Source organism: Nilaparvata lugens, chromosome 4 (assembly GCF_014356525.2).
Source record: "Nilaparvata lugens isolate BPH chromosome 4, ASM1435652v1, whole genome shotgun sequence".
NCBI classification, from domain to species: Eukaryota; Metazoa; Arthropoda; class Insecta; order Hemiptera; family Delphacidae; genus Nilaparvata; species Nilaparvata lugens.
The window spans coordinates 24,928,117-24,942,523 of NC_052507.1; the positions used below are offsets into that span (position 1 = coordinate 24,928,117).

The 14,407-nt window shown below is 33.2% G+C and overlaps 2 protein-coding genes across 5 annotated transcripts in view; both read left to right on the plus strand.

Moving 5' to 3' along the window:
- The window catches only part of LOC111046811 (exocyst complex component 8), a 35,516-nt gene extending 26,735 nt beyond the window's left edge, over window positions 1-8,781 (plus strand). For 2 of the 4 annotated variants that reach the window (XM_039427180.1, XM_022332449.2), the window contains exons 7-13: window positions 450-639; window positions 1,732-1,876; window positions 3,507-3,690; window positions 4,531-4,661; window positions 5,077-5,302; window positions 6,022-6,212; window positions 8,545-8,781. In XM_039427180.1, the coding sequence (XP_039283114.1) occupies window positions 450-639; window positions 1,732-1,876; window positions 3,507-3,690; window positions 4,531-4,661; window positions 5,077-5,302; window positions 6,022-6,212; window positions 8,545-8,721 (1,244 nt within the window). In that variant the 3' untranslated portion in view covers window positions 8,722-8,781. The remainder of the gene's footprint in view (window positions 1-449; window positions 640-1,731; window positions 1,877-3,506; window positions 3,691-4,530; window positions 4,662-5,076; window positions 5,303-6,021; window positions 6,213-8,544) is intronic. The other 2 variants (XM_039427181.1, XM_039427182.1) reach the window with 1 other exon arrangement.
- A 2,909-nt stretch (window positions 8,782-11,690) lies between these two features.
- LOC120350826 lies at window positions 11,691-13,980 on the plus strand. Its single transcript, XM_039425718.1, has 2 exons — window positions 11,691-11,943; window positions 12,454-13,980. The coding sequence occupies exon 2, from the start codon at window positions 12,454-12,456 to the stop codon at window positions 13,978-13,980; it is 1,527 nt and encodes a 508-aa protein (XP_039281652.1). The 5' UTR covers window positions 11,691-11,943.
- Window positions 13,981-14,407: the final 427 nt, after the last annotated feature.

A 14,407-nucleotide genomic window follows, 5' to 3' on the forward strand; every position in this document is an offset into this window, starting at 1 on the left:
ATTTTGCCAATAGTGCTGGTATTAGAAGATATACTATTTGATTCGTAAGAATAATATCTAGCATCAATTTGAATGCTATATTATTAAATGAGATAAGCTTTAAGTTTTATATTATTTAGTGCCGTTTGCACAGTTAAAACTAAATTTCATTTCAAAAATGATTAAATAATTATCATTTCATTACCGATATAATGTGGTTTATTTTGAGTTTGAGTGACCAGCTGATCAAATTCAGTTTAAGCTCTGACTGTGCAAAAGTTTAAAATTATTAATGTATAGTTTCATATGCTGATATATATTTTTTCTTTGAGGAAATAAATTTGAATTGATTTGATCTTACATATCATAACAACTATTATTTTGTGAATTTTTTTTTCTATGAACTCCTAAATCTCAATTATTTTATAAAATTTTGATTTGTAATGCGTATTATTTGTTGTGTTGTTTAGCATTTGGAGATCCGGACTCAGATCACGATTACGACTCGATGGAGGAGACTCCCGAGTGGCTGCTGGAGGTGCCGGATGACCTTGATGTGCTGATTGTCGAGAGGCACTACGAGGATGCGCACGCACTCATCCAACGAAGCAAACAGTATCTAGAGAAGGCGCCTCAGAATCCGGCCAACCTAGATCTCAAGTAAGAATTCAACAAATCAATCATTTATCCTATTATTGTAGATTGTAGAGAAATATCAATAAACTTGGATGAATGATTGTTGGTGGTGTCGAAATGGTTGGTGTCTATTCAAATTTTATGTTATTATAAAAAACTAAGTGGTTGGTGTCTTTTCAATTTTCATGTAATTTATTTCTATTTTTGTATGAATTGTCAATCTTAAAAACAAGAATTAATTGCTTCCTTGAGAATTCCGTCTTTATCAGTATCTCTTCTTACAGGCTAATGCGTATTTTTCTCCCTTTACATTATAATCGGGTTTATATGAAGTTTACATTATACATGACATGTTGCATTCATGCTATCGTAATCTATTTGATTTTAAAGAATATTTCGATTAATTGATGGAGAAGACTTGCAGCTTATTTAATTCTCTTGATTCTTCTCCATTTCTTTTGTTTATCTCCCAGAATATTGCCCTTTCTAATACACCCTTGAACACTCAAGCTTAGCACTCTCTGGAATTGACAAAAAATGTTCATCTCCGTTAACCAATTTAGATGTTTATGCAATGAATATTAAATCTATAGCCAGAGAAAACTTATAAGTATATAAACACATAATACATAAGAGAATCCATCAATTTAAAAATTGATAAAATACACAATTTATCCATCTGTGCTTCTAGTGGAGAAGATTGTTTTGATTTTCGGAACAAAATATTTCAAATTAATATTTATTTTACAGTTTTGAGTGGTAAGTAGAAGGAATTTTGTTTTCAATTCGGATCTTAATCTTTCTAAATTCAAATTTTATTGTTGCAAGTGTTTAGTGAGAAAATGAGACAAAATTTTATAAAGTGAAGAAAACATAACCTATTTTCTAGACTATTCTAATGAATCAAAATTCGGGGGAGGAACAGTTTTGGGCTGTGCCTGTTGATACTCCCCAAATTGTTTTACATAATAATTTTGTATCATTGAATCAATAAAATAATAAAACATAAACTTATAAAGTTGTCTTATTCTATGCTTTTGCTCTTTGATAAAACAATACAGTGATACTCTATACTGTGATAAAACCCAATCCTTGTATTCTCTTTGTGGTTTTCAGGAAAAAACTAGATCTTCGTATCAACTCTTTGATTAGTGTCCTAACTTCAGAGCTTTCAGTATCTCCTGATAAATCTTTGCAAGGCGGATTAAGAGCTTCACGTCGAGCAATGCGTTTACTCAATCTTCTGGGAAAAACTACTCAGGTAATAAAACCGTTTGACACACCAATTCCATCAAGGTCTGTAAAAACTGGTCAGGGCAACAATTTTAATTTGGCCATATTGGGTTTTTAATCGGGAGCTATTTTTATACAATATTTTTACTTTCCTTGCCCTATTCCATAGATAAGGAAAGTATTGCTTTCCGAAAAAAATTAAGGTACCCCAATTACTAAATTTCTATACGTTTCAAGGTCCCCTGAGTCCAAAAAAGTGTTTTTTGGGTATTGGTCTGTATGTGTGTGTGTGTGTGTGTGTGTGTGTATGAGTGTATGTGCGTCTGTGTACACGATATCTCATCTCCCAATTAACGGAATGACTTGAAATTTGGAACGTAAGGTCCTTACAATATAAGGATCCGACACGAACAATTTCGATGAAATGCGATACAAGATGGCGGCTAAAATGCCGAAAATGTTGTCAAAAACAGGGTTTTTCGCGATTTTCTCGAAAACGGCTCCAACGATTTTGATTAAAGTTGTACTTGACATAGTCATCGATAAGCTCTATCAACTGCCACAAGTCCCAAATCTGTAAAAATTTCAGGAGCTCCGCCCCATCTATGCAAAGTTTGATTTTAGATTCTCAATTATCAGGCTCCAGATACAATTTAAACAAGAAATTTCGGATGGAAAAGATTGAACATGAGAATCTCTACAATTAATGTCCAGTAACATTTTCACCTAAAATTGAAAATAAGCTTTAAATTCGAGAAAATGTGATTATCCAATAATTGCAAACTGTTGGCAACTGTTGATTCTATTAAATGATTCACTATGAAGAGATCGCAGACCTCGTGGGTCTCCAGCGTTAGTACCCTGTCATCAGCTGGATCAAATCTTTGAATAGTAGACTTTTGATGCGCGGGAACACTAGCGTCAGGTGATCAATTCTCATAACGGCAAGGAAAGTTGTGTGAGTGCGCCACACCAGATTTTTTATATTGAGCTTGCTATAGACGAATATAACATTATACAATGTATTCCACATACTAATAACACGTTATATTATGGTCATCAGCTCGGGCTCTCAGCAAGTAAACAAATTTTTCAACGCTCAATATGGCCGCATGTCTAGACCATGAATTCCATTATTTTTCTGAATTCTGTGTGATGTTCCTAGCTAATTTAATAATTAATACATCACTTTTTGTTGTTTTGAATAATAATCTGTATTGTCTCTTACACCGATTCATGGCCGGCGGCATTGCAATAAGAGATTCATATTCAGAATATAAATGTCAATATACTTTCAAGTTTCACACCTCATGGTGCTATCTGGTGTATCAAAGAGCGATTTCGTAATAATTTAATTATTTTATGTAATGAAAAATTTGAATTAAATTTGATATAATTATTCTACTACAAGTCATCATTAAAATAAATCTTTTGAACCCAGCCAGGTTATTCGAGCGGTCCAAGGTCCTTCTGTCTACTAGCACTACCTGATATTGGGTTTGAATCCCGCTGGTAGCCATGGACGTTCATCTCATCAATCACCCAGGCTCTGATTCCTTTACCCAAGCACAATCAAATAGCTTATGTGGGCATCATCCGCAATTAAATTTTTGCAAGTCTTTTGAATCCTCATTATCAAAGTATCTTTCTTTTTACAGGCATGCGATCTGTTTCTCAAATTATGTTCGAGTATTCTGAAAACGCAAATGAAACGAGTGAAGAGAGAGGGCGCGGCTGTTGTCTATGTAAAGCGTCTCAGTAGAATATTCTTCTCAAATCTGTCGGAAATGATTCGAGAATTTCAGATCAGGACGTTTTCAAATTGTCCTGAAATAGCATCAGGTAATAAATTCTGAAATAGATTGATTTCTCTCCACTCAAATTAGAAACAATTTATTTAGCTCCACATTGTGTAATTTATATTATCAACCTTTGAATTTGAATTTGAAATTATTCTACAAGATACTCATTTATTTATTTTGATGTTACTCATTTATTAGAAGATTAGTCATTCTATACAATTATTTATAACTAGCAACATGGTCCAATGATATTTGTTGTTTGAAAATATTCTGTTACGTCCTAATTGAGAATTATTATCCTTAAGTAAGAAAAACTCATTTTTAGAAAATATTCCATTCATGTTTTGCTTGAGAACTACAGAAATAAATAATGTTGAGAATTTTAAGTGGCATTTTGTTTGCCTACCTATATCTACTCATTTAATCAATCATTATCTAACTGTTTACTACATTGTATACTTCACGCAAATATTTTGTATTTCATTTCATTTCATTTATTACATTCCTTAATCACAACATCAAATTAATGATTGGGAGAGAATCAACAGGATAAACCCAAAACTGTTCCTCTCCCTAATTTTGATAAAAATAGTCCAAATGAGGTTATGAAAACACTTTTATAAAAATCACAAAAATTTACTGTCCAAATATACATTATACTAAAAATTTTGTTTCTCGGTTGATCAGAAAGATGAAACAAATTATTATTACACTTGAAAATGCATTAATAAATTGAAAAATATAAAAAACTTGATAAATTTGAAGCCAGAAAAACATTCACTATCAGCATATTGATGCATTCTGAAAGCTTATGCGTTTTAATTGATATTTTATCATGATAAAATGAACAATATTTTTATATGAATACTTTTTCTTCCAGTGTTCACAGTTTGGGTGAGCCAGGAATTGATTCATTTCACATCCCATCTCATCAAACAAATATTCGTGCCTCAGTCAGGTCTTTCCACATTGGCTGAATGTGTTACACTCGTTAGGGAGCAATGTGAACAGGTATTGGAATATTTTTACTTCTTTTTTCTTGCTATCATCTCTTAGTAAGATCTTTTCTTCCCTTTCCTCTAGTAAGAATTGTATAAGCTTTTATTTTATATTCTTCTTTCTGATCTCTTCTTATTCCCCAACTTTCATTTTTCTTTTTTTTCAAAACATCTTGATTATTTATCTTTTTGAGTATAACAATATTCTTTTATTTACTTCTTACAGTGAACTATTGTTTCCACTATAATTATATTGTGTTTATTTTGTTTATTATTTGAATATGTATTATAATGCTGTTTTGCACATCAGATAAAAAGCAATCAATAAATCTTTCAGTTCTAACCAAATCAATTACTATTGCATTAATATCTGTAGATTTCTTTTGTCAATAAATAATTATGTCAATAATTTTTTATTTGTTGCATAGCTCAACGATCTTGGAATCGATGTGTGTTTTCAATTGGAAGGTCAGTTGAGCTCGCCTATCACGAGAGCCCTGGTTGAAACTAGAGACAAGCTGGTGGATGCAGTGAAGCTGAGAGCTGCAGAAGACTCGTGGCATCCTCTCAATGTGGTCTCCAGGCAAGCACTGCTCAGGATGAATGCTGAGTTCACCAGTCATGGACTCATGGATCTGCACCAGTTTCAGACAGGTAATCAAAAATTAACAATCTTCATTCACGAAATTGTGAATAAAAAATTCTTATGATTGGATATTTGGTGTCACATGGAGTTTGAAACTTTTCAAAACATGGCTGTTATTGTGCATTACATTTCATCACATGCTTAAACCTGAGATTACACACAGTTCATAGGCTATGGTGAAGCTGTATGAGCGATTTACATCACACATATACTCTAGAGGAATGTCTTAATTGCACATTGGCCGGTATGATTTACAACTTTTTAAAGAATATTTGTCAGGGAGGTACCAATCGGTTTATTTTAATGGATCTTTTTCAAAATATCTGCCTATCAAATCAGGGGTACCCCAGGGATCCATATTAGGACCCACATTGTTTATAATTTATGTTAATGACTTGCTCTTGACTGTTGGAGACGATGTAGTAAATACATATGTATGCTGATTATTTAATTCATGTAAATAATAAATAAACATTTTTTTTGTATGATGTTTTCAATATCATTATCACATATATTGTTATTATCATTTCGTGAAATTTAACTGACGATCTTCACTGTTAATTATCAATTATTTCTATAGGGCTACTTGAATGTTTAATAAATTATAGAAAATCTCTACACTATTGATTATATATAATCATCTTCTTGTTCGGTAGAACAACCGTCTGTAAACGGAAAACAATGTAATCTATGATACAAAATGCTTACTATGCTTGTCAATTCACAGGAGAATGGTGGTTGGAACTAACAAGCAATACGGTTGCCTTCACCAAATTGTTTATATCGGTATTGAAGGATGGCTTACTCTTAGTGTCCACTGATTCTATGCATTCCTTGGACAAAGTTATCTACGATGTATTCTCAGCTCAGCTGAAGCACGTCTTGGCGTCATTACGCTCGGAAAAATTAGTAAATCAGGTAAGTTTTTATGGTCAAGATTTCATTTAAATTATAAAAAAAACTGTTGAATATACAGGAGACAATCTTTTCATTCCTTATAAGCTTTTCATTCCTTATAAGCTTTTCATTCTCGGTGAAAGATCTGTATGTAATTTAAATTTTGTGTTGCGTAAAACTACTAGTTATTATTCAAAATATTACTATAATATTTGTATTTTTCCAGTTGGTTCTTGATAAATAATGTATGTCATATAAATATTATAGTTTATCGCTCAATATGTGATGTATAATAGAACTATAATAATAATAATACTGATGTATTATCAACTATGACCTGATAAATAATTATTATTGAATTGTTTAATTTTTACAATAATAAATAGTTTGCAGAAAATATGAGAATATAATTATAGCGGGTGTCCCACGAAGAGGTTTACACGTTTAATTTTATATTACGTGCCAATTCTTGCACCGAATTTTTTTAAATTTTACACGGTTCACAAAGTAGGTTCTGAAAATATTCTGGGAAAATTTCAGCTCCCTAACCTTCGTAGAAACAAAATGGAGGCATATTAAAATTTTACCAATTATTCCCTTACTACTTTCATGAGTTATTATCTTATTTGTTTACTACGTTGCAGTAGTATTGCCTCATTTGATGGTACCAGAAATGGATCAAGCAATCTTCCAACAAAATGGTGCTCTACCTCATTTCGCAAATCATGTTAAGCAATTACTAAATGACAAACTTCATGGCCGTTGGATTGGTCGTGGAAGTGATTTTTTAGATTGGCCACCCCGATCACCAGACTCAACTGTTTGTGACTTCTTTTTATGGGTTACTTGAAGGAGAAAGTCTTATCCATAGGAGAAGGATACCCATAAATTCAATAATGATGTGGAACTAAAACTACTATTTGCCCTAAAGAACTAAAACTAGTATACCGTATATAGAAGAGGAACTTCGGATACCGGGGAGTTTCTTTGTAAGAGCTTACGAATCATTTCTTAAGTGCTGTTATCAGTGTGTTGCTGTGGATGAGTTTCAATTTCAATAATTTTGAACTTTAAAGGCTTTTTATTAGGCCTTGTTCTAGTTGTTTTATTCAAAAGTTATATTGCCCTAAAGTGCAACAATAAAAATATTTTATAAAACCAAAAACACCTTTTTAATGTTTTCAAAGAATCTTTTTTCAATATGCCGCCATTTTGTTTCTACAAAGGTTAGGGAGTTGAGATTATCCCAGAATATTTTGAACCTACTTTGTAAACTGTGTAAAATTTAAGAAAGTTCGGTGCATGAATGGGCACGTAATATAAAATCAAACGTGTAAACCTCCTCGTGGGACACCCGGTATAATAATGTAGAAATAGGTACCCCAAACTGTGATACCAGTTGAAGCAAAGTAACATGTTTTATTTAAGTTTTAATTTAAAGTTGAATTACATTTTATAACTGAAATGTTGCTATACATTAGTTATAAAAACATTTCATTCAAGGTGATGGTTTCTTGATCCATTCCGAGCTGCTTTGTATTAACACACTTTTTTATGTATTTGAACACGACATGCATTCGATTATTAAGTAAATATTAAAAACTTAAATGAAACCGGGCACTCCTACACAAACCTAGATACCAACCTTACAATATTGAAAGTAAAAAGGAATGGACATGAATTAAATACAGCAGAACAGTTTGAAATTTATAAAGCCACCATCCTAGACAGTAACAACATACTAAATGAACAGCTGAATTTCAAATCCAACAAACTTTTTGATCACATAATAAACACCACAAATCTTCCTAATCATCAAAACATTTCCGGTCTACACTGTTCAAAATGATCGCTAGACGATTGAAAGTACTTCAGTCAGTAAGTAAAAGTTTTTAATATTTACTTAATAATCGACTGCATGTCGTGTTCAAATACATAAAAAAAGTGTATTTCATTCAAGTTTGGCCGATTTTATTAAGAACATTATTTTATAACTCGTTGCTCTTTTATCTATACTTGAGATTACTATATCTACATCATTCTAATAGTATAATAATTATATCTAATTATATAATTATAATTAATATCTACACTATTCTATAAGGAAAGAACTGGCTTATAAACGTACGGGATAGAATTTTTTTTATGTCTGAAAAAACATAATTATTATGTTTGCCGCATTATAACGTCTGAACTACTGAACTGATCAACTTGAAATTTCGCATATAGATTCTTAATTAACCGAGGATGGTTATAGGCCAATTTCAATCGTCTTTCTATTTGGAATCTCTAATAATATTAATATTTTGTGAATCATGAAAATATCATTTAAGAATGTTATTATATTTTACAGAGACCTCTCATAGTGAAGAATGGCAAGTTTTTAATGGACTGTCTTCGCGTTGCCTGCTCACACATGACTCTGCATAACAACTGTCGATTGAAGGAGCTGCACAAACAGTTTTCAGATGCCTTTTCAAGTAGTTTTGGCCCTAGTTCAACTACTAAAATAGTTACTGATTATATTTGAAAGCATTATGTATACATTATTGATCTACTTGAAATTGAATATATAATTAGTTATTTACCATGTGCTCGTATTATTTTCAAAAATATGCTGAACTTTCATTAGGACCCGTTATCACTACCAAGAATTTGACAGTGATTAAGACTATTCATTAAATATTTATATAATACATACATGAGATTTATATTCGTAAAAATGTCAACTAGCCCCCAATGTGATTTTTTTCTTGAGGGATGCCTACTTACTTGAGCTCTAGGCTCGCGTGTCGGTCATAGCATTTTATTTTTTATATTTTTTATCTGTCATGTAATTCATGTCAGAGGTATTTATTAAACATGAAAAAACGTTTACAATATGGAAAAAATTAGTTTTCGCCCCACTTGGATGTAATAAGCTGGTTTTCGTGTGTCATATGGAGGCCAAAAGTGATTGTTTTCTGACCAGGCCGGTAAAATTTTTACGGCCCTAGGGCGGTAAAATAACCTTGAAGTCAGCTGATTCTGATTTGATGTGAACGTGTTTACAAAATAGTATATGAAACGGAATCAGTTTATGCTTCTACAATTGAATAAAGTATTTTGCAATAAGATACTATCATTCTATTTGGATAAATTAAATACAAATAAGATATTATAAACTATTCAAATTCAATTTTCAGAGTATAATAGGATCTAACCTCAAACCTGCGTTTAATCGTTTATCACGAAACCTGGTGGATAATTTTGGAACTACTTGGGCAATATCCATGGTGCTGAACGTTTTAACAATAATAGTTTTTGTAACGGAATCAGTTTATGCTTCTAGAATTGTATAAAGTATTCTGCAATAATATACTATCATTTTATTTGGATGAATGAAATACAAATAAGATATAAATATTATAAACTATTCAAATTCTATTTTCAGAGTAAGATAGAACTTGTAACCTAAACTTCCGAAGTCGATGACAACAAGCATTGTTGACGTTGACATTCAGATTTGCCAAATTTCAAGTGTGCTAAAACAGCTGATCAAAAACTTTTCATTATTTGTGTTTACTGTTTATTATTCAATAATTAAAACATTTATAATAATATCATCTTATTGTCATTTGAAAGAATAATTTTCAAATTCAAATATTCTTTATTCCATACAAAATACAGATTACATTGTATTACAGAGCATGTTTTACTGGAATACCCCTACAAGACTATTCTTCTGTGTAGTGGGTGGGTTCTTGTTACAGTGGGTAGCCAATAGTCTATTCATAATATTATATAGGTAATAGAATGTCCGGCTTTGTTAACAAGAAGGTGAGTATAAGATAGTTTGTATTATAATTATGAAATTAAATATTACCTATTACATTGTTCATTGACGAAATTTCATAAACAGAAAAAGATTGATAAGAGTAACATATACAGATTCGAGAATTGAAATATGAATAAATTCTTGAGATTGCACGAGTGAAATATATTTTTCCTACAGTTAGGTTGAAAAGTGGCCATTGCTGCACTGATTACAGAACGCAAAGAATCACTTTTCCGCTCTAGTGCGGGAAAAATTTTTCTGCACTCCAGATTTGCAACATGGCAACACAAAATACTTAGTAGGTTATATGGAGCAACAGTGCAGCAAAATCAAAATGAAGTTGGTAACAGTGACTGGGCTGCTATAGTGAGCAGAGGTGCAACGAAGCACAACGCGCAAATTATTAAGTATATATTATAACCAAGGACAACATTTTTATTCAATTTGACAATAAATTAAGGTTTTTATCAATAATAAAATTACACAGAAAAACATTTGATGCATTTCAGGCAATTTTACCCATAATTACCCACTTTTCATATTCAATGGTAACTGTAGGAAAAACTTAATGTGAAATACGTGCGCAAAGTACCTCTGCTGCACTCAAGAAACCATTACGTTTCTTTCGGTGCAGCAAACTGTCACTTTGCGCACTAGTTGCACAAATAACTATTGTATATACTTATTGCAAAAAATAATGGTAGCTTCTCATATAAAAAAAAATTACCGAGGAACAGAAACCAGCCGATTCCCCAGTGACCATTAAAAAGAATATAGTAATGAAGATATGTAGGCTAAATCTATAAACGATTAAATAAAGTGTGTGGTAAATATAAAGAGAAGAAAGGTAAGTTATGAAAATTTATAAGCTCTCAAAAATGAAAAAAAATCTATGTATGTATAAGAAAAGCTATCAAATTAATAGAGATGATCTTAGTGCAAATAAACAGACTGAAGCAGGCTTTCTGACGACTCTCAGCCCAGGCGGTGTAGCCACCCCTCCACCTTACGCTTGAATGCAGCCACACTGCATTCATCCATATCAGTTCTTATCTCAGCGGGCAAATTACGATAGACCATTTGAGCCAAATAAAAAGGTGTCCTCAGCTTCACTCCATGAACCACCTGCGGCGTCGCAAAACCGAAGTTAGCTCTATACCGTGTAGGATAGGTATGTAAAATATCTGATAAAATTTTAAGTTTATTAGTTTTTAGGTAGATCAATAAAGATTTAATGTACAATTGCCTTAAATTTAAAACTGTAAATTCTGTAAAAAGTTGTGCTGTTGGATATCGGCATTCCTTATTTAAAACAGTTTTGATAATTTGTCTCTGCGACACCGCAAGCGGTTCAAGGAGGGTAGCAGGAAGGCCTCCCCAAACCAGTATGCCATACTGTATAATAGACTGGACGTATGCGTAATAGACTGTCTTACACTGCTTCTTAGTCAAAACTTGACTCAACTGGGAAAAATCATACAGTAGCCTTCTAAGTCGCTGCTTCACCAACTGGATGTGCGGACCCCAACTTAAGGTGTTATCAATTGTTATCCCAAGGTACTTATATTGATTAACTCTTTCTAAGTTTTCACAGTTGCAGGAAATTGAAGTAGAGTCCCCACATGAGTGGAGTTTCAGGTCTTTGTGTCCTGGATCTTGCTGATTACGGGTTACTATAGGCATGTAGGGGAGGTATGTCTAAAATGACATACCAGGGTAAAATGACATACTAGGCTGTTTTGCAATAAAAGGTAATTTTCAGAAAGGGGGAAGAGAAATTTCTTGTGCAGCAGTTGGTATACAGCCATTTCAAACTCTCCAGCTGATCGGCACAGCTCCAGTTCAGTTGCAAGAGCCTGCTATCTGTGAGTTGATTGTTTGGACTAACCTCAAATTTTTGAGGGAACGAGATTTTTACCCTAGTATTTTCGCAAGGTAAGGACAAACCTCATCTTTTTATAAGTTGTCTTATTCTTTGGACTTGTCTGCAAAAGAATTCGTAACTAAAAAGCCTCTGAACAATGTTTATTAATGAATAATTCTCATTTTTCTCAAATAGTGTATGTCAGGGTAAAATGACATATGACGCTCTAGGCTAAAATGACATACTATGTCATTTTAGCCTAGAGCATCCATTTTTTATGTTTCAATTTCTCAACATCATCTAGTCATCTTATTAGTTGACTATATTGGTCCTATAACTAATCTTTCTGAATGCCTCATCACATCAGTAGGCTAAACTCAGTTGAATTTCTTTTACTGAGGAATGTAAATTTGAAAGTGCAAGTTTGATGAGAACTTTTCTTGAATAAGAAATATGTCTTTCTCTATCTTCAGAACATAACATCACAGTAGAATTACTATATGGGACTCAATGCTTTCTCTAAATCTGTTATTCTCCACAACATTTTTCCTAACTTACCTTCTATTCTTGTTTTGTTTCAGATGGGAAAATACAAGAGGAAATCCAACAGACAGTCATGGAGTGAGGAGTCAATGGCTAATGCTATCAAAGCAATCGAGGAAAAAACCATGGGATGGCTGAAAGCTGCTAAGACGTTTGGAGTTCCCCAGGCAACTTTAAGGAGGAGGGTAGAGGGGGGTAAAAATAAAATATTTAAAGGTGTAAAAAAAGGTTTAGGTCGTTATCAACCAACATTTGATGTGGCTACAGAAAAGGAGTTGCTTGAGCACATCAAACTGTTGGAATCCAGGGGCTTTGGACTTTCAGCTTCTGATGTTCGTAAGCTTGCCTTCCAAATTGCTGAAAAAAATGGAATTCCTAATAGATTTAATTGTGAAAAAGAAGCTGCAGGATGCGATTGGCTGTTAGGATTTCGTAGAAGAAATCCTGGGATTTCTCTAAGGAAGCCTGAGGGTACTAGTTTTTCTCGTGCATCTGGCTTCAACCAGAAAAGTGTGAAATCTTTTTTCAATACCTATGAAAGTGTTCTCGGCTCAATGAACATCTCAGCAAATAGAATTTATAATCTGGATGAATCAGCTTTATCTACTGTGCACGACCCCTCAAAAGTATTTGCAACAACTGGAAAAAAACAAGTGGGAACAATAACAAGTGGAGAAAGAGGATCACATGTTTCTGTTGTGTGTACTATGAGCGCTACTGGACATTACATTCCACCTGTTTTCATTTTTGCAAGAAAAAATTTCAAAAATGAACTGATTGATAGTGCTCCTACAGGCTCTATTGGACTTGTACAAAAGAAGGGCTGGATGACAGGAGAGCTGTTCGTTAAAGTGCTTGAGCATGTCACAAAGCATGCAAAACCTTCTACTGAAGACAAAATTTTATTGATAGTTGATGGTCATGGAAGCCACAAAGATGTTGCAGTACTTGAATTTGCCAAACAAAATGGCATTGTTTTGGTTTGTTTGCCCCCACACTGCACTCATCGAATGCAACCACTCGATGTAACATTTTTTGGACCCCTAAAAACTTATTACAATCAGGAGGCTCAAAAATGGATGAGGAATCATCCTGGTAGGGTGATAACTGTTTACCAAATATGCTCCATTTTTTCTCCAGCTTATGGAAAAGCTGCTACAATCTTGAATGCAGAGAAAGGGTTTTTGAGTACTGGGCTGTACCCTTTCAACCCTGATATTTTCCCTGACCATATGTTTGTTGCCTCCGAAACAACCAGAAGACTCTTGGGAGAAGGTGAAGAGAATGTCGATAATAGAGAAACCACCATCATGGAAGCCATTGAAACAACTTCGGCTGCTTTGCAGATCAATCAAAACCCATCCACTAGCGGAAGGAAATTAGCTGTGGCTGAGATTTCTCCTGTGCCTCTTATTCCAAGCCCAATAGCAAAAAGACAGAAAAAAGCACGAAGCTCTTTTGACCAGCTCACCTTTTATAAAAGAGCAGAAGGAGAAAAAAAGCCGAAAAGAAGAAAAAGAACAAAGGCAAAGTGCAAGACAGGTGAAAAAGCGATTGGAGTTTGAAGCAGAGGATGCCTTTGAAGAAGATGATTTTGAAGAGACTGAAGAACAGGACCATCCCTGCATTTTTTGTAATGAACTGTATTCTATGTCCAAATCAAGGGAAATGTGGCTCCAGTGTATGAAGTGTAAACTTTGGGCCCGTTTGGAGTGCACAGGACTGAGCAAGAGAGCAAAAATATTTGTTTGTGAACTGTGTAAATAACAAAAATATTACTCAAATATCTACAAATACATTGTCTTATCTCCATTATTATTTTATTTTTATTTTCAGTTTGTTATGTATTAATAAATGTGTGAATTTCTCAAACATTGGCATGTTTTTTACACATATTTAATAAGCTTACCATGATATTAAAGTGGTATGTCATTTTACCCTCAACTATGTCTAAAATGACATAGTTCCAGACATTTTTAAAAATTAATAATT